Source organism: Oncorhynchus kisutch, linkage group LG8 (genome assembly GCF_002021735.2).
Source record: "Oncorhynchus kisutch isolate 150728-3 linkage group LG8, Okis_V2, whole genome shotgun sequence".
NCBI classification, from domain to species: Eukaryota; Metazoa; Chordata; class Actinopteri; order Salmoniformes; family Salmonidae; genus Oncorhynchus; species Oncorhynchus kisutch.
In genome coordinates this window covers 62,349,952-62,369,804 of record NC_034181.2, presented here as the reverse complement: position 1 = coordinate 62,369,804, position 19,853 = coordinate 62,349,952, and the positions used below count along the sequence as shown (strand labels likewise).

The 19,853-nt window shown below is 41.4% G+C and overlaps 1 protein-coding gene across 1 annotated transcript; it reads right to left on the bottom strand.

The window, feature by feature from the left end:
- Positions 1-5,592: 5,592 nt before the first annotated feature.
- On the bottom strand, positions 5,593-19,636 carry pkd1l3 (polycystic kidney disease 1-like 3). Its single transcript, XM_020488668.2, has 23 exons — positions 19,267-19,636; positions 17,980-18,120; positions 17,777-17,811; positions 17,614-17,674; positions 17,442-17,503; positions 17,138-17,200; positions 16,769-16,924; positions 16,425-16,543; positions 13,321-13,441; positions 13,120-13,242; positions 12,770-12,989; positions 12,321-12,502; positions 11,963-12,193; positions 11,704-11,805; positions 11,436-11,614; positions 10,571-10,717; positions 10,197-10,399; positions 8,499-8,686; positions 7,959-8,094; positions 7,654-7,849; positions 7,232-7,451; positions 7,029-7,113; positions 5,593-6,412 (listed from the first exon to the last, which is right to left on the bottom strand). Exons 1-23 carry the CDS (start codon positions 19,598-19,600, stop codon positions 6,366-6,368), a joined length of 3,351 nt encoding a protein of 1,116 aa, XP_020344257.2. The 5' UTR covers positions 19,601-19,636; the 3' UTR covers positions 5,593-6,365.
- Positions 19,637-19,853: the final 217 nt, after the last annotated feature.

Here is a 19,853-nt window from a genome sequence, read left to right as displayed (position 1 = left end):
GCCTCAGTGGATGTGGCATGTAAAGTGTGACACAAAGGACAGAAACGAGTCTCCTGAGCGTTGAGGGACCCATCTCCAAGAGAGCAGGGTTTCATTCAATGACCTTGAAAATACCTTGAAACAAACAGAAATAAAAATAAGTGTACTTCAACTAAGTTTGAAGTGGAAGCTCCTTTTCAGGAAGTTTCCCAAGATTTGTGCTTGCAGATCACAACCCAGGTTTCTGCAGAGGGAGGCTTGTTTGACACGTGTCTTGTGTAGATCTGTAGCATCGCAATGTTTTTTTTTTCTGGAACTCTCAGGAGCTTGAGGCTTTTGTCAATGCTGACATAAGTTTTTGTCTTGATGTGTTTAAGAAACCATGTGTTTGTGTTCCATACCATTCCGTAAATTCGGTTCCAGGTATTACTATGAGCCTATCCTCCCCAATTAAGTTGCCACTGGCCTACAGTGCTCAGGGTCCTTATAACTTCAAAGAGAGATGCTACATCAGAGTGGTCTTTGATCTGATGCTCTCCTGTTGTATTCATGGTCACATCACAGAGCGTCCAGATGGCTGTCTGAGAGGTTCTAATTTAAGTTGTCTGTAGCTGCATAAATTTGCTTATTCTGAGAGTGTCAAACTGACCCAGCTAGGTGAGTCACTGTGCATCGCCACTAAATGTCTCTGACTGGACGATGATGAGCTGTTTTGACAGCTCTGTCTCCCTCTCCCTTGTGGCAATAAAGGCTGCTACCCCCTTCTGAGATAGGGATAGGGCAGAGGATAGTCTTTAAGAGTCCACTGGTGTTCAGCTCTGCATGGTGCTGTTTACAGACAGGGGGCATGCAGTTTGTATGTGGCAGAGTAGGGGATAGAGAGACAGGGGTTACCCACATGTCTGGTGATGTAGGAATGGCTGCGGGGTACAGCCCGAGTGTTCACAGTAAACATAAGCCTAAAGTTGCTCAAACTGATAAATACATAGGCTTACATGTTTGCACACTGGAGAACTAGGATTTGTTCAGTGCTGGATTTTTTGTTGATGTTTGAGAGAACATTTGATGGGTCTTGGGGTTTGGCACCGGTTCAGCCAATGCTCTCCCCCGGCCCCATTTGAACAATCTTTCTGTGAAAAGGTCCTCTGATGCCACATACGATTACATTCGCACCTGGTGATAAGTGAGGTTACTGTCGAAAAACACTTTCAAGCTTAATTACATTTTCAGTGATTTTCCACTGTTTGGAGTATTGAGTAAAGCGCATAGGGGAAATGAAGCAGCATAGGTCCTGGTTTCTCAGGATGGTTTGACCTAACAACAAAGATCAACTAAGACAATTAAGTTACTGTACACAATATATTATTCTTATTACATTCTACCTGAGGACAACACAACTAAGGGTTTTAAAATAGCAAGAATAAAAAGAAAACAACCAATTGGAGAAGGCTGCTTCCCTACCATGAGTCACCCAGGCGGAGGTTGAAGCCCTGAAGCACTCTCCTTTCTGCTCATGGCCAAACTCTATTTTTACTGCGCTAAAGGGGAATTGACTGACTCAATTTAGGTTCAGAGAATATTAATATTCCCTTTTCCAACATTTTATTGGCTGGCAATTCCCCAAGAAATGTACTAAATTAATTTCTCACATAGACTTGAATTCATTAATTTGTGATTTTTATTAAAAACATTCTGCAGAGGGCCCAAATAATTTTAACTGGGGCCAGATATTAGTTTGGAATGGATAACGTTTTGTCTGACCATTGGACCACCATTGTTGCTGCAGTGGGATTTACCTCTATGACAATCTCCATTGATACTGAAGCATTGCAGAGGTTAAATGACAGATTACACAAACACACAGATTTTCTCAGGTTCAGCCTTCGGTTCTATGGAGACTCACAAAATGAATGAACACATTATCAACTGCATGTACTGCACAATGGATCTCAAAGCCCTCAGCAGAAATGACATGTTTTGGTGGAGCTGCCTGTTTCTCATTACCCAGGGATGAGTGCAAGGACTTAGATTGTTGTTTTATTTAGCCTTCTTAGTCTTTAGGGATAATGTGACCTTGCATACTTTCCTTACATGGGGTTTGGGCACTACACTGTGTGTGCTAACTAGCAGAGGAAAAAACATATTAACATTGTGGACTGAGAGAGAGAGAGAAAGACAACTATTCAGACTCTAATAGGTTTCTGATGAGGAGAGTTCTGTTCTTTGTCACATCAGACTGTTAAACTGTCACTTCCTTTTCAGCTCCTTATCAGCTGTCAGTTCTAATGTCTGGAATGAGGAGTGAGTGACTCATTTGTTCCAGTCAACATTGTTACCATTATCAATACCAACATCAAAGAATTGTTATCCAAAAATCAACAGTTTGATTTTAAACTGAATAACCATTTGTTGACAACTCCAACATGCCTTTGCTCAGTGAGTTTTTTGGAGACCGTTATGACCTGAGCAGCCTTTCTTGTATAATTAGCAAATCAGTAGTAATTATTCTGTTAGGGGTTAGGTTAAATAATCTATGTGTATTGTATTGAGGCATAGGGAAAGTACAAAATTGGCCTGTCTCTAAGTGCAAGACTGATTCCATAAGGGTTGGATAGGAGTCATTTGTCTGGGGTTAGAACATGTTTATCAAAAATTAATAGAAACCTCCTGTCTGGTTTATGATGAGATCACGGTTAAGTTACTATTCAACTGTCTAGTTTCTGTGGGAAGATGGCTTTCCACGTCATAGCAGGAGAGTGGAGTGAAGACAACAGGATGCAGATAGCGGAGTCGTATCTCGAGGACAGAGCGCCATCTGACCCAGACTGGATCATCCTACTGTGACATCTACTGTACTGTAGCTAAAAGACTGTAACTCTGTATCCTTATGTCATTCAGCCAAAGCGTCCAATTGGGTGAAATGAATCTAATTTGATTTTAATTTAATTATTTGTGTCCATCCTGGAGTTTGTACCAGAAAGTTAGAACCTAACATTTTAAACTGACTTGGACAGAGCTGTTTATTCACATGTGCTGTTGCTGGTCAACTCCTTAGCTTGCAGTGACACACAGAGTTACGAACATGAGTCAGAGGAGTTCTTAGACAATCTCTGCCATGGCATTGAGATACAGTAACTTACATAACTGTCTGGGGTGATATGAGTGTATTCCTAATGGGTGTTACCCTTTCTTTCATAACAATCAGCTGAGCACAGTGAAAGTAGGACTCACGTTCTGATGGGGATGAGGGGAGAACACTGGAATATAACCTTATTTAGGGAAAAACAGTTTCAAAGACATATATAGTTTTAATAATTTTGAAAATGTGTTCCAATAAATAAATATACAATACTAAGTGAACCCATAGATACAGTCACATCCAAAAGTATTTGCACCCTTGACAAATACTGAGGTTTATTGTATGCTCATATTAATACGGTTGAAAGAGATTTTGTTGAACCTTTTACTGCAGTGGGCTAAATCAGGGTCACACAGTGTTTCTTGGTAGTCTTAAACAAATCTACTTCGAAACAAAAGTATACACCTCACACACATGGTTATGGGCTTTAAATAGCGAGATACAGTGGGGCAAAAAAGTATTTAGTCAGCCACCAATTGTGCAAGTTCTCCCACTTAAAAAGATGAGAGAGGCCCGTAATTTTCATCATAGGTACACTTCAACTATGACATACAAAATGAGAAGGGAAAAAATCCAGAAAATCACATCAGGATTTTTAATGAATTTATTTGCAAATTATGGTGGAAAATAAGTATTTGGTCAATAACAAAAGTTTATCTCAATACCTTGTTATATACCCTTTGTTGGCAATGACAGAGGTCAAACGTTTTCTGTAAGTCTTCACAAGGTTTTCACACACTGTTGCTGGTATTTTGGCCCATTTCTCCATGCAGATCTCCTCTAGAGTAGTGCTGTTTTGGGGCTGTTGCTGGGCAACACGGACTTTCAACTCCCTCCAAAGATTTTCTATGGGGTTGAGATCTGGAGACTGGCTAGGCCACTCCAGGACCTTGAAATGCTTCTTACGAGGCCACTCCTTCATTTCCCGGGCGGTGTGTTTGGGATCATTGTCATGCTGAAAGACCCAGCCACGTTTCATCTTCAATGACCTTGCTGATGGAAGGAGGTTTTCACTCAAAATCTCACGATACATGGCCCCATTCATTCTTTCCTTTACACGGATCAGTCGCCCTGGTCCCTTTGCAGAAAAACAGCCCCAAAGCACGATGTTTCCACCCCCATGCTTCACAGTAGGTATGGTGTTCTTTGGATGCAACTCAGCACTCATTGTCCTCCAAATACGACGAGTTGAGTTTTTACCAAAAAGTTATATTTTGGTTTCATCTGACCATATGACATTCTCCCAATCTTCTTCTGGATCATCCAAATGCTCTCTAGCAAACTTCAGACGGGCCTGGCCATGTACTGGCTTAAGCAGGGGGACACGTCTGGCACTGCAGGATTTGAGTCCCTGGCGGCGTAGTGTGTTACTGATGGTAGGCTTTGTTATTTTGGTCCCAGCTCTCTGCAGGTCATTCACTAGGTCCCCCCGTGTGGTTCTGGGATTTTTGCTCACCGTTCTTGTGATAATTTTGACCCCACAGGGTGAGATCTTTTGTGGAGCCCCAGACCGAGGGAGATTATCAGTGGTCTTGTATGTCTTCCATTTCCTAATAATTGCTCCCATAGTTGATTTCTTCAAACCAAGCTGCTTACCTAATTGCAGATTCAGTCTTCCCAGCCTGGTGCAGGTCTACAATTTTGTTTCTGGTGTCCTTTGACAGCTCTTTGGTCTTGGCCATAGTGGAGTTTGGAGTGTGACTGTTTGAGGTTGTGGACAGGTGTCTTTTATACTGATAACAAGTTCAAACAGGTGCCATTAATACAGGTAACGAGTGGAGGACAGAAGAGCCTCTTAAAGAAGAAGTTACAGGTCTGTGAGATCCAAAAATCTTGCTTGTTTGTAGGTGATCAAATACTTATTTTCCACCATAATTTGCAAATAAATTCATTAAAAATCCTACAATGTGATTTTCTACATTTTTTTTTCTCATTTTGTCTGTCATAGTTGAAGTGTACCTATGATGATAATTACATGCCTCTCATCTTTTTAAGTGGGAGAACTTGCACAATTGGTGGCTGACTAAATACTTTTTTGCCCCACTGTATACCACTAATCACTATTAGGGCAACAATTAATAAGTTTAAAACCCCTGGAGGAGTGGTGAACTTGCCTGGTGAAGGACCCAAGAGTGTCGTGTCCCTACTCGCAGTGATGAAGATGGTTTGGGATGAAATAAATGTCCAAGGGCCAGAGTTGGAGAATGACAGAACATAACCGCATCTTGGGGTCACCAAGTCTCCAAATCTACCATTATATGCCACCTCCATGCCAAAAGTCTATTTGGAAGGGTTGCCACCAAGGTGCTATGGTCAGATGAGATGAAAATAGAGGTATATTGCCACGCACACCAGTGGTGGGTTTGGCTTTGAAAGAAAGATGCATATGCAGAAAATAACCCCATGCCTACTGTAAAATATGGTGGCTGATCTTTGATTTTATGAGGCGGTTTTGCTTCCTGGTCTTGGGGACCTTGTTAAGGTCAACGAACGGTATCATGAACTGTACCAAGTACCAGGACATTTTAGCCAAAAACCTGGTTGCCTCTACTAAGAGGCTGAAACTTAGCTACAAGTGGATCTTCCAGCAAGACAATGACCCCAAGCACACATAAAAATCCACAAAGAAATTATAAATTAACCAAGAAAATCTACATTTTCAAAGGCCATCTCAGTCTCCGGACTTGAACCCCATTGAAAACCTGTGGTTTGAACTGAAGAGTGCAGTCCAGAGCGCAGACAGAAGGATATCATGGATCTGGAAAGATTATGTATGGAGGAGTGGTCTAAGATCGTTCGCAATGTGTTATTTAATCTCAGAAAACATTCAATATAGCTCTGGTGACAATGATTTTGGAGGTGACTGTATGTTACTTAAAAGTAAATATAAATGTACAATGTAAAATAATATATCAGCGGTTTGTGATAAAATAAATATAACCGAGTACATTGAGTAACTTCATACAATCCACAGGAATAAAAGTTTCTAACTATCAGCTTATTACTAAATATTACAATTTCAATTATACAGTAGTTTTCAGTACATTCAAACATATTATGCCTTATACATTTCTTATAAGAGTAACAAGTATTCAATAAAAACAACTATATTTTCAAAGAACTCATATTCTCAGTTTGCCACGTTGATAGTCAGCGCAGCAGAGCAGAGGATGTCTGTTGTAGGGCATCAGGTCTTCCAACGCCATCGATCCTCTGGAGACAGCATGTAGAGCTAAATTGTGTTTCTTCAGTGTATCTCCCTACCGGAGTACAATTTACACATCTCCTGTTGTTCTGTAAAACAGATAAGACAGGCCTCTTTGTGAGGACTTTTCTTTTCAACATCTCAGAAGGGAAGCTCAACAGAATCCCTGTGAGCCTGACATGATGTGGCATACTAACACAGGTTTTTAGATATTTGTACCTTTATTTTACCAGCTTAGTCTCAACGATATTAAACATATATTTTACACTAGAGGCCTGGCCAAAATGGCAGCAAAACACTATGCTTCTCCTACTATCTGAGAGTAAAACAGACTTAGAGCTCTATTCCAGTCTAAAATGCAGATAGCATTAATTATGCTGAACAGACAGGTTTCAATAGTTTGACAGAAGCCATTAATATCCAAGACTTGTTGTATATCTGCACAAGAGTAGGCGTGGACATGAAAAAAAATGACATTTTCTCTCTACGACAGTCCCTTTAGATACTGACTTTAACCTTTCTCTCTCTGTAAAACCCTTCATCAATACTGAGAGTTGGGTTGATGTCATTTTGTAATTGCCTTTTCAGAGTACTAGTACTGACAAACCCAGATCAATTATGCCTTTGTAAAACTGACACTAAGGTAAAGCATAAGGGTTTTGTGAGAGCTCTGTACAGTAGGTCTTCTGTGGTAGAGGATCTTACCTTTCAGGAGTAGTCCAACCTCCTCACTGTCTTCTACTGCCACTGGTTTGAGGAGGAGGGCAAAGAAGATCGCCATACCAATTACCTGAGAATAAATCCAAGAATCAAACAAAATTCTTGGTTTTACATCTGCTGATGATTGACTGATTGAACAGAACTTCAGGACTACGTTCTTCATGTAAGATATAGCGCCCTGGTCTTACCTTAAGAGGCTGCAGGATGAAGATGCTCTGGAAGAGGGACATGGCCAGAGAGATAACCCACTGGATGGATTTCTCCCTCCCATAGGCAAAGCCATACATCAGGGTAAAGTACGTGGACACCACACTGATGGAGACGAGCAAGAACCAGCCCACAAACACAAACCACCAGGGCAGCCAGCAGCTTGAGCTTTTTCTTTTCTCCCTAGCAACACGGGGAGGACTGGGAGAGGAGGCACAGAGGAAACACAGTTATGTTTAGGTACTTGGTCAGAGTAATGTATGACAACGATATTCACACAAATACCAAGCAATTAAACTTGATTGGAAATTGAGAGGAAGGGAATGACGTGTAAAGTTCTTTTTTGAAAAGCTTTTAATTCCGTTATTTATATTCCCTTCTCTGCACAGGTATATTGTTCAACCTGTAAGCCATGTGGCTGGTAAAAACCATCTCGGACGTCTTCTGCAGCAGGTGGACGGTGTTCAGGATGTGTTGACGGGCCTCTGGGGTGGGGAAGGCACTCTCATCCAGCCGCTCCAGGCACATGGACAGGTGGTGGAGGAAGTACAGGACAAACTTGCTGCAGTAGATCCAGTGTGGGTCACCCTCACTCAACCCTAGTGATACGTAGGCAGACGCATCAAATCTTAGGACATCTCCAACAATTACAATGACGTCAACACCTGTGTTACTTGTAAGGTTGCTCTTGCAGTGTCAGTGAAGCACCTTGCATAAGCTGAATGACCCCTTGCACTCTGCCCAAGGCTGAGCAAAGGTCATCGCATGACTCCAGCTTCTTTTCTAGCTCAGGCACTTTGTTCTTCTGGCTCTTACAGAGCAGATTCACCATCTCCTCTGTGTCCTAGATAAGGACGTAGCACACAGGAATACAGTACTTAATGACAGAACATACATAAACACAGTTGCTAGTACCAATCTTAATAATGTATGTAGTTCTGTCCTTGAGGTTGTTCTTGTCTAATTCTGTTTTGTATTATGTCATTATTTATTATGTTTCATGTTTTGTGTGGACCCCAGGAAGAGTAGCTGCTGCTATTGCAACAGATAATGGGGATCCTAATAAAATACCAAATACCAATCTTAATGGTTGCTATAACCAGTAAGATATTGTATGGCCTTGGAGTTAAGAAAAAAGGAAGGCCCAGCTGAAAGGAATAAACGATGGGAGGGTTTGAAGGTTATAGACAAAGTATGGAGCCAAACTATAACACAGCAGCAACACTTTATTTTGAAAATGGAGAGGACCTTAAGAATGGTTGGCATGGTAACAGCGAGGGGTTTCAGGCCCTGCATATCGTGGTTCTTCTCCTTTGGTTGGGCAACTCGCGACTTGATACTGCGGAATATGGTGATGATGAGGATGTTGATGGGGAACATGAGCAAACCGCTTTCCACCCCCACCATGATCTCCTCCCAAGTGACCTCCAGCGAACCTGGGACATGAAAGCACACACCATTATGGAGTCAAGGCACAATAACAGGCTATATCACTCAATCTATCATTCAATGTCTGAACACTTGTTGTGTTGTTCTGGGTCAAGTATTCCTTAGCCATATGAAAGGTTTATTAAGGGCTTGGGGTCATTGAATAACCACTCTGTGCTGTGTGACAAGGTCTTTCAGGTCTGTATTGTCAAAGGAATGTGGCTGAAACATTGTCTATTGAAGGGTTATGAAGAGCCTTCCACTGCCTACAACTACTAGTCCTTGTAACTCTGTGAACACCAAGGAGAAAAGAGCCTTGAGTGGGACCTTGCACTTATATTTGAGACCAGTCCTTGTCTTTGATACTTGATGCAGCTGCATCTAAAAGTCTGATATGTTACCATCCATATTGCAGGCTGATCGTAGTTCCCATATGTACTGCACTGCTCTCTTTTTACTGTAGAAAAAAACTTTTTCCGGTAGCCAAAATGTCCCATTTCTATTTGAGTGGAGAGTAAAATTGCCCATCCTTATCAGATGCAGCTCATTATTTCCCATCCTTATCAGAGGCAACTCATTATTTCCCATCCTTATCAGAGGCAGCTCATTATTGCCCATCCTTATCAGAGACAGCTCATTATTTCCCATCCTTATCAGAGGCCGCTCATTATTTCCCATCCTTATCAGAGGCAGCTCATTATTTCCCATCCTTATCAGAGGCAGCTCATTATTTCCCATCCTTATCAGAGGCCGCTCATTATTTCCCATCCTTATCAGATGCAGCTCATTATTTCCCATCCTTATCAGAGGCAGCTCATTATTTCCCATCCTTATCAGAGGCAGCTCATTATTTCCCATCCTTATCAGAGGCAGCTCATTAGATGTAGGCTCAGATATGAACGGGACAGTCACAAAAGAGGACTGATTGACTCACCATCAAGGACTTATCCAGTACAATGTTGTATCTCTATTGATAGAATAATTTGTATGTTGTAAGATAATGGCTAAAGTGTTCCACTCTGAAATTGTATAATAGTGTGAAATGTTTGAGAATCATAAGAACATAATATAGGGATGTGTGTAGCTCTGTTAGAATTATAATAATTGGCTATTATAGTCTTTAGTAGGGATGTAAGCAGAGTGAAGTTGTAAAACAGATCACAGAAAACCTTCAGAGGTTTTCTAACCAAGAGGGCCCCAACGGGGGAGGGGAAGTGAAAGCCTTGAAGAATGAGACAAGATTGATGGTTCTTTCTCTACAATATGGTTAGTGGAAAAGTACTGGTTGTTTGAGTTGGGAGTAGCCTAAAGAGAGGAATGTGAGAGTGTAGTATAAAAGGACTGGGTCCTCATTTTTGTCTTTAGAGCTCTCATGAATAAACCACAAATAACCTTTTTTACAGAATCTGAGTCTTTGCCTAATTTCTATTGACCCTAGCTTTACAACCTAGGGGAAATTAGTCAAAGCGATAGTATCATCATTGAGATTGAAAATTCTCGTAACATCTATGGACTTACCAATGGTGAAGATGACAGGAGACTGCTGGTTTTTGGGGATTTTCCAGAAGGCGATGTTGATGGCCATGGTGCAGAGCAGGAGGCTCATGCAGCAGGACACCCTCTGTGCTCGGGTGAACGGGCTACGCCAGGGAGGGTCTACGATGGACACCCAGATGTGCTGGTCTCTAAAACCTGACGACGTCCTGGTCTGGAAAATATTTCTGGGACATAGAAAGTGTGGGACATTTAAAGGAATTACATTGGAAAAGTAGACGAGGATACAAGGGTTCAGAATTAATCTCCATGACACATTGCAAGATGTTTGATCTAGCTTAGAAGTCCTCTACATACTGTACATGTTGTAACATTGTATTCTACCAGTGGTCAGTCACCTAAAGCTTCTGATCTCATTCTTCTTGGCAGCGTTGAGGGTCTTCTTGGTCAGCCCCTCCCCCCTGTCGGAGCTCAGCCATGATGAGGATAGGAAATGCCAAACCTTCTGTCTCTGCAGGTCTTGGATCGTCACCTTGTTGAGATACCTAGTGGGAGGAAACGTGACGTTACACTCAGGAAACTGCTTATTATTCCCTGTGTAGAGAAATAGATTCTTCAAAGTCCCAGTGCAGTCAAAAATGTGATTTCCCTGTGTTTTATATTTCCACATTATGAGGTTGGAATAATACTGTGAAATTGATGATAATGCCTTTTTAGTGTAAGAACTGTTTAAAAATACATTTCAGCCTGTTTTGGTGGGATGGAGTTTTGGCCTACCTGGGGACAACATACCAATAAGAAATAGAGTTCCAAACCTCTCTGTTAATAACGGCTAGTTTTCCCCTTCCCACTCCGAAGAAGCTATTTTGTTTCTTATTGACAATTTAATTGAAAACAATCACAGTAAGGTACTTAATTGTTACCCAGAAATGAGTTGATATTGAGATAAATACGGCAGCATTGAACCTTTAAGACAGGTATTAAACAGGAGGAGAGGAGGTGACAAGGTGAGGAGGCAAGGATGATATTTTGAAGTGTCATTGTGATGAAACTCTACCAGGTCTCCTGTGGTGAGTGGAGCAAAGCTTGATAATGTCACACCTAAACTACTTTAACAGCCCAGTATTTATAGGTCCTAGTTGTCTTGCAGATTCTTAACCGAACCTAAGAGTTCAGTGTGCCACATATCATTTTAAACATGACTTGACCTTAAACAAGTCACAATAATTACAGGGAGGATGTGTCATCTGCCCTGGTGCTTACCAGGAGGGGTGCCCCCCAGAGTTGTCATGGCACAGCTGGATGCCCGTCAGCTCCCCCAGGGGAAAGGGTGTGGTCACCAGGAACAAGTCCACACCCCTTCTCTCAAATACTGGTTTATCAGGGTCACTTAGGTGGTGGGGCTCACTCTCTCCCTGTGTACCCACCAACTTGACTGTCACCTACATAAAAACACTCTAATTAGCTCATTCCTATGCTAAGTAAACTGACCACAGAATGAAGGATCTACTCAGTTACCACCCCATCTTACATTGGCAGAGGTACCCGCCCCTCTCCGACTGCCAGTCTGGACATTCAGTAGGTAGTTATAATTGGCACATGGGTGGTTATCCTTCAGGAGTGTCATCTTCCTCTGTGAACAAAAAAAGTGTTTCAGTGAGTGTATGTGCGTGTGTATGTGTATGTGCGTGTGTATGTGCGTGTGTATGTGTATGTGTACGTGTGTGTGTGTGTGTGTGCTTGTGTGAGCGTGTGTGTATTTGTGTTTGTACACGCCTTGATAAACTCACCCTGGTGAGGGCCCTCCTGTCTGCATAGCAGGCCCAGAGCAGAGTGACCAGGTACAGGCCAAAGAAGGCAGAGAGCAACGCCACCACCACATAGTTCTCATTCACTGTGGCAAAGTACTGAGCTGTGAGCGACACGTCTACGTAGTTGGGCATCACAAAGAAAGAGCTCCCAAACGATGTCAGGTGGTTACACAGACAATGTGTCATCCTGGGAGTTGACTGTATACCCACCTAAAACAAGACAACACAGACAAACGCCTTCGCAATATCACAAACACATTCCGATGCTTACCAATTAGGTTTGTTCATACTCTGATGGAGACAAAGGAGGGATAGGGCTCATTAATAGCAGCCTCACCCAGCAGCCAGCTATGCTCCATGTCAGCTGTTTAGTGTTCCAGTACATGCACTTAGTAGTGAAGGTGGTGATCTGTAGTGTCAATCCTTTGCTCCAGGTTGAGTTAAACAGACTGGCATTCACATACCAGGTGCCTGTTCCCTTTTCCAACATCTCAGGGGTGACCAGCCAGCGATAACCCTCTGAAAGACCACAATAGGCTATGAACATGGATCACTCTGTACCACCCAGGCTAAGAAAGAAAACCAACAATACCTTTTGAGAGCCCAACCTCCAATTACAGTGTGAAATGTCAGACAGACATGTCTTAAAGCTTGTGAATCACCATGAATATCAAAGCATTATGTGAATATATGTACATACCAGACAGCTAGAATGACTGAAAGCAGTAGCACACTGGGTGTAATGTTATGCCAAGCGGTAACTATGGTGATGGAGTCCTCCTCTACCTGTGTGTCTCAGGACGGTGCGGTGTTTATAGTGGGTGTCATTGGGTGGGGAGCCCAGGCCCAGCAGCAGTTCTATGGACACATTGACACTGGGCTCTACGGTGAATATGACTGTGATGTTGGGGTCCGTAGTGTTGAAAGAGGTCCCAACCTGAGCCCCTTCCTCCAAGGATACATTTATACCAGAGAGCACAGGAGCATCTGGGCGTGGCAGAACGATCTATAGAGAAGGGAGAGAAACAGCCAAACCTATTTGCATTCATGGTTCCCTCATCTCTGTTAGGGAAATGAGGATGGAATGACAGCAGGCTAAAGTTAAAGTAGTTGGCCTGTTCTATCCTGTAGCCTACCTCAATTAGCTCTGTCAAGTTTTCTACACTGATTTCCGTCAATCCATCCCTTAGTACAAGGGTACACACTGTTCCTGTGATGTTTTCAGTCGACGGATATGGGTTGCCCATAAAAGTGGTCATCTGAGAGGAATAAAAGAATATCTGAATAAAATACTATTTGCACACCGAAACAACATCAATGTTGTTTACCGTACACACCTGCACATTAACAACTGAGTGGTTTTCCAGAGAGGACTGTAATGCTGAGAAAGATGGAAGCTTGATGTATGCATCGTCATCTGACCCGAGAACCTTGTTATGCATTTGTGATTGGGTGAGGCTGAGGAAGACAAGAAGACAAGCGTCAGACAGCTTACATTCAAGTAGAGGACAGCAAGATGCATAGTTATACAAAAAAGGTGCTGAGTGGAACCATAAAGGGTTCATTGGTTTGTCCCCATAGGGGAACCCTTTTTGGTGCAAGTTAGAACCCTCTGGTTCTGCATAGAACCCTCTATGAAGGGTTCTGCCAATAACTATTTTATCCTCTGAAGGTTCTACCGAGAACCCTTATATCTTTGAAGAGTTCTTACTAGAACCTCAATGAACGGTTTCCACCAGTCATATTAGCCTTTTAAATGAATCTCGGTATGACAATACTTTATATGTTTCATAAGGCCTTTCTTTGAGGGCTTAGTTATACCCTAAGTGTTGTTAAGAAATTCCAGTTTTACAGGCCACATTAGGTCAGCAAGTCACATTATGCTGGTTTGCAAAGTAAGGTGTAGTTCTTATTGGAGTCCAGCCAGAGTGAGGATATCCAACAATCAACACTTTTAATCTCCCGCAATTTGCATTGAGAATGACTGCCAGGGTTGGAAAGATTGATTATTAGGACTACCTACATCATCTAAACTGGAACAACCATCTCAGAAATGAGTGAAATTAGTCCAACTTCTAACAGATTGAATTCGTTTAGGAAAATGTACGCTATTTATCTTTGTGTAGCATAAGATTAATCAACCAATCAATGCACAAGCAAAAACACAGATATTGAAACAAACAATTCTGAAAATCAACCTGCAATAGAGCATGCTGAGAAATATGATAATGAGTGGTGTGGTTTTGAGTGTTTTCCTCTCCAGTCGTGGCCAAAGGTTTTGAGAATGACACAAATAATAATTTTCACAAAGTCTGCTGCCTCAGTGTCTTTAGATATTTTTTGTCAGATGTTAATATGGAATATTGAAGTATAGTTACAAGAATTTCATAAGTGTCAAAGGATTTTATTGACAATTACATTAAGTTGATGCAGAGTCAATATTTGCAGTGTTGACCTTTCTTTTTCAAGACCTCTGCAATCCGCCCTGGCATGCTGTCAATTAACTTCTGGGCCACATCCAGACTGATGGCAGCCCATTCTTGCATAATCAGAGTTTGTCAAACCCAATTTGTGGGTTTTTGTTTGTCCACCAGCCTCTTGAGGATTGACCACAAGTTCTCAATGGGATTAAGATCTGGGGAGTTTCCTGGCCATGGACCCAAAATATTGATGTTTTGTTCCCAGAGCCACTTAGTTATCACTTTTGCCTTATGGCAAGGTGCTCCGTCATGCTGGAAAAGGCATGGTTTGTCACCAAACTGTTCCTGGATGGTTGGGAGAAGTTGCTCTCGGAGGATGTGGTTGGTGTCATTCTTTATTCATGGCTGTGTTCTTAGGCAAAATTGTGAGTGAGCCCACTCCCTTGGCTGAGAAGCAACCCCACACATGAATGGTCTCAGGATGCTTTACTGTTAGCATGACAGGACTGATGGTAGCGCTCACCTTGACTTCTCTGGACTTCTCTGGATGCCCCAAACAATCGGAAAGGGGATTCATCAGAGAAAATGACTTTACCCCAGTCCTCAGCAGTCCAATCACTGTACCTTTTGCAGAATATCAGTCTCTCCCTGATGTTTTTCCTGGAGAGAAGTGGCTTATTTGCTGCCCTTCTTGACACCAAGCCATCCTCCAAAAGTCTTCAGGGGTGCCCTGAAGCCTTCTTCACAACAATTGAACCTCTCTCCATGAAGATCTTCATGATCAGATAAATGGTTGATTTAGGGGCAATCTTACTGGCGGCAATATCCTTGCCTGTGAAGCCCTTTTTGTGCAAAGCAATGATGATGGCACTTGTTTCCTTGCAGGTAACCATGGTTGACAGAGGAAGAACAATGATTCTAAGCACCAACCTCCTTTTGAAGCTTTGAGTCTGTTATTCGAACTCAATCAGCATGACAGCGTCCATCCTTGTCCTCGTCAACACTCACGCCTGTGTTAACGAGAGAATCCCTGACATGATGTCAGCTGGTCCTTTTGTTACAGGGCTGAAATGCAGTGGAATTTTTTTGGGGGGGATTCAGTTCATTTGCATGGCAAAGAGGGACTTTGCAATTAATTGCAATTCATCTTCATAACATTCTGGAGCATATGCAAAATTGCCATCATACAAACTGAGGCAGAAGACTGAAAATTTATATTTGTGTCATTCTCAAAACTTTTGCCCACGACTGTACACAGAGTAAAAATGACACAATCATACTTGACTCTGGTTATTAACACCAACACTGGGGATCTTTTACACCACTGAGTGTTACGTTAATTGAACTCCTGAATCACTAGAAAGGCTACACTTAAAAATCAACACTAAGTAAAACTGGCCAATTTGCTGTGTACCGTACAATATAATACTGGTTCACTCAGACTGGTTCACCTACTCTCTGCTCAATAAAATCACAGAAAATAATGGCAAAGATACCAACTATGTCAGTACTGTATATGTACAAGTATTAATGGAATACGAGATGCAGTAAATACACAAATATTGACATATGGGTGGTTTAAAACCTCACACATACATTTTTAAATTGATCAGATTACTCAAACTCCAGATGTTAAAGTTTAAGGACTGAGGTAAACACTAATGCTCAGGAAATATTTTAATGGAAGAAAGAAAAAAAAGAAGAAAAAAGGTTATTCAGATTCAGAAGGGTTCTATGCAGAAGAACCCTTCTTGACTTCCAAGGATTCTGGCTTGCCTTCCAAACAATCATCAAATAACCCTTTCTTCCAGAAAATGGTTCTTAGGATGAAAACGGTTCTAGGTAGAACTCTTTGCCTTACAAAGAACTTTTCTCTTTCAAAAAGGTTTCTTCAAAAAACTATTCTTGGTAGAACCATTTCCTTGTGCAAAGAACCCTTTTAGAACCCTTTTTCTATGAGTGTAGAATTGGCGGCTATACCAATGAGTGAGATGATGGAGGCCCAGGTGTTAAACACTAACCTGATCTGGTAGATGCTGCCTGTTGGGTGCTTCACGATGAAGGCCTCATTTAGTTCTGTGGTCATTACTAAGCTTACCGCCTTATAAATCTCAAAGGTCAAATCAAACATTTCCTTGTCCTGTTTGAAGACAGCAGAGCATCAGCAAAATGCCCTCTCTATTGTCATATGTCACAACACTAAAAACAGATCTATATGTTTACAGTATGTACAGCACATTAGGTTTAGAGTATGGACATTAGGTTTTCAGTATGTACAGTACATTAGGTTTTCAGTATGTAATCCAACATTTACATTTTGCGTGCACCTACTGTGGTACAACTATGCGATCATTGCTTGACCCACCACTTTAGTGTCACTGTCCTTGCTACATCTTTTCATTTTGAGGAGTATGACACCCCCAGCACAGTTGATGAGGAGGCTAGCTGTTGTGTTGTCTAATCTCAAAGCACTTGGAAACAGCATCTGTGTTCCATGTAGTAGAAGCTCAAGGTACTTTTTCTGCTGGGGGAGGGTACAGGTTAGGTCCAAATTGACCAGATACAACAGTATCACTTATTTAATTACATTCACTGTTTGCTGATATGATAATAATATATCTCTGTGGTGAGAGAGAGCACTTTGACGAAAAGTTCCAGTGGCCCTAAACTCTGTCATCTACTCCACTGACCACACCCAACTTAATACATGTCCATGGTCATTGTGATGCTTTACCCCGTTGGCGTCTGTAGGCTCTCCTATAGCCTTTTCCATTCTTTCCAGTTCCATCTGAGCCTCCTGAAACAAAACAGAGGATATGACTGCCAAACTACCAACCACTGAAAACTATAATTGTGTTAATGCTTTGATAGCAAAAAGTGCTTTGAATATCCCACTGGGCACACACTGGTTGAATCAACGTTGTTTCCATGTAATTTGAACAAAATGTTGAACCAACGTGGAATAGACAATGAATTGACGTCTGTGCACAATGGGATGTGACAAAATATCACACTGCAACATTTGCAACATTTCTGACCTTGAGGAGCTCATCCATCTTGGTCACTTGTTTCTCCATGCTAGACAGACTCCTTGACATACCTGTAGGATAACAAGGAGAGGAGAGAGAGAAAGAGACGTTTAGTTTGTGGAAGTAAATGGTTGGTTGAAACCGTGAAACAAATTTGCCATCATACTTTACACCAACTTACGGTTTACTTTAATTTGATGGCTTCTCCAGTGTCTTGATTTGCCACTTGCTCCCTGTTTGTCCTACAAAAATCAACAGGAACCATTCATATTCACAATAACTTTACTGACGCTGCACCATAGGATTACACCAACTGATAAAGGCCACTAATAAAAGCCACTTACCATACTCTTTGATGCATTTGTAGAGATATTAAAAACTGTTGAACAAGAATTGTACAGCACAGATTTAATTCATTATATCAGTGAGGCCTCTACACGATTGTTAAATAACGAGAGAAAATGCTGCAGCATATCTGCTTACAATAAGGATCAGGACACATTTTTTTTTTAAACATGTAAAAATGGGGTTATTGAAGGTGCTGTACCCAGGGTGCAGAGGAAGCCACGCTGAGCGCTGCAGTTGGTTGAGGTCACCAGCTGAAAGGGATCCATCATCACATAGGTGCAGAGGAGCGGGACCCTCCCATTACTCTTAGAAGTACCAGTCTCTCCTGTAGCATTATACACTACAGATACATGAGACAATTATTGAAAAGCTATGAAATTGACTGTTTTCCATATAACACTGTTATTTTAACATTCGGTTTTCCAACAAAAATGTATAATTTAAAATGTCCTTATATTATAGCTGACGGATCGAGTGTGAAAGCCTGGTTCTAAGTTTTCCCTATGGCTATGTTCCAAGACAGGTGGAAATAGGTCTCATTACATAAAAATAATGGATTTCCTGACATCATTTGACACTGATAATCTATCTATAGTGAAGACGTGCCTCACAACTGGTAACTGTCAGGGTTTCCAGTTAAGACAAAGTGCCTCTGTACAGCTCATGAATTCCACGAAGACCATAAGCAGTGGCTTAATTAAGATCACTCAACTTTATCATTGAATTACAAAATCTATTCCATTTTCATGGTTCACAGAGAGCTTAAAGCTGCAATCAGCAGTTGAAACAATAACAAAGTGTTTTCCCCGCCACTGTTTTACTAAAAAGCTAAGGGATGGGGCTGGAGAAATGTACCAACTGGGCAAAAACTGGTTGAATCAATGTTGTTCCCACATAATTTCAACAGAAGAATGTCATGTGATGAAGTTGAATCAATGTAGAAAACTGACTGAATTTTGAAAAAAGTCATCAATGTAAGAGCATTTTGTCTTTTTTTTCACCCAACATGAAGTCAATGACATGGTGATATTTTTTGTTATTTTACACTGAAATCATGTTAGTTGACAAATTTAAATCAAAACTTGACATTGAACTGATATCTGTGCCCAGTGGGTAACCACTCTCAAATTCATAGACAGAGCTATGAATGCAAGGACTGACAATCCATGATATCAACATTATAGTTTTAAAAAATGTGTTGAGGCTATACAGTGTTTGTTTACATTTAGTTTGTTTACAAACATTGGAGTAAAACAAGCTTATATTTTGAGTTCTGATGGGGTACGACACTTGAACTGAGCTCATATTATTCAAGAATCAATGGGTACATTTCATTCATTTATATGTCCAAAAAATGGATGTAACTTCAATTAGAGCTATAGAGAAATCAGTATCAAACAAATCCTCGGACACAGTGCAGCCCTGGAACCATAGTATAGAGTGGTTTACTAGTATTTTCTAGTGGGTTACCAGTATTTTTACTCACCGATCACTGGCACCTGGTACTGCCCTATAACACCCTTAGCCACCCACCAAGTGAGGTTTTTTGTGTGTCTCTCTTTCGAGAAGTCCTGAAGGAAGCTCTTGGTCTTGCAATTCAGATCCCTCAGAAGTTTCCCTCCTCGTTCCTTGCAGGACTCCTGGGCTTGAGACCAGCTCTTTGGCTTTTGAGAAAACTCATAGGCCATATTCTCGAACACATGTTTGAATTCTGTAGAAGTGGTATTATCTGCATCCTCTTCACTGCATGCTGTACTGGCCGTAGATACAATCCCCACAGAAATCCACAAAAACAAAGAGGCTCGTATGAACAAATCCATTATAGATGGTAGAGCTATGATAGCCTACAATCTGCAACAAGTACTGATCTCAGAATAAAGGCAGACTCTGCCCACCTTATGGAAATTAGAAAGCTTTCTTTCGAAAAAACTGTGAATACACTCTTACTACATTAGGAAAATCACTACAGACACTCAAACAACATGCAAAGTGAAAAAGTGCCTTTACGTCACTCAATTGTAGAAATTTTGAAGAAAAACCATTCTCAATCTACTTCACTTTACAAGTCAATTT

Coding starts and splice junctions, on each gene's coding strand:
- pkd1l3 (XM_020488668.2), bottom strand. CDS start 19,600: ATGGATTTGTTCATACGAGCCTCTTTGTTTTTGTGGATTTCTGTGGGG. Junction 18,121..19,266: donor GTACCAGGTGCCAGTGATCG/GTGAGTAAAAAT, acceptor ATGTATCTGTAG/TGTATAATGCTACAGGAGAG. Junction 8,687..10,196: donor TCCTGTCATCTTCACCATTG/GTAAGTCCATAG, acceptor TTCATGTCCCAG/GTTCGCTGGAGGTCACTTGG.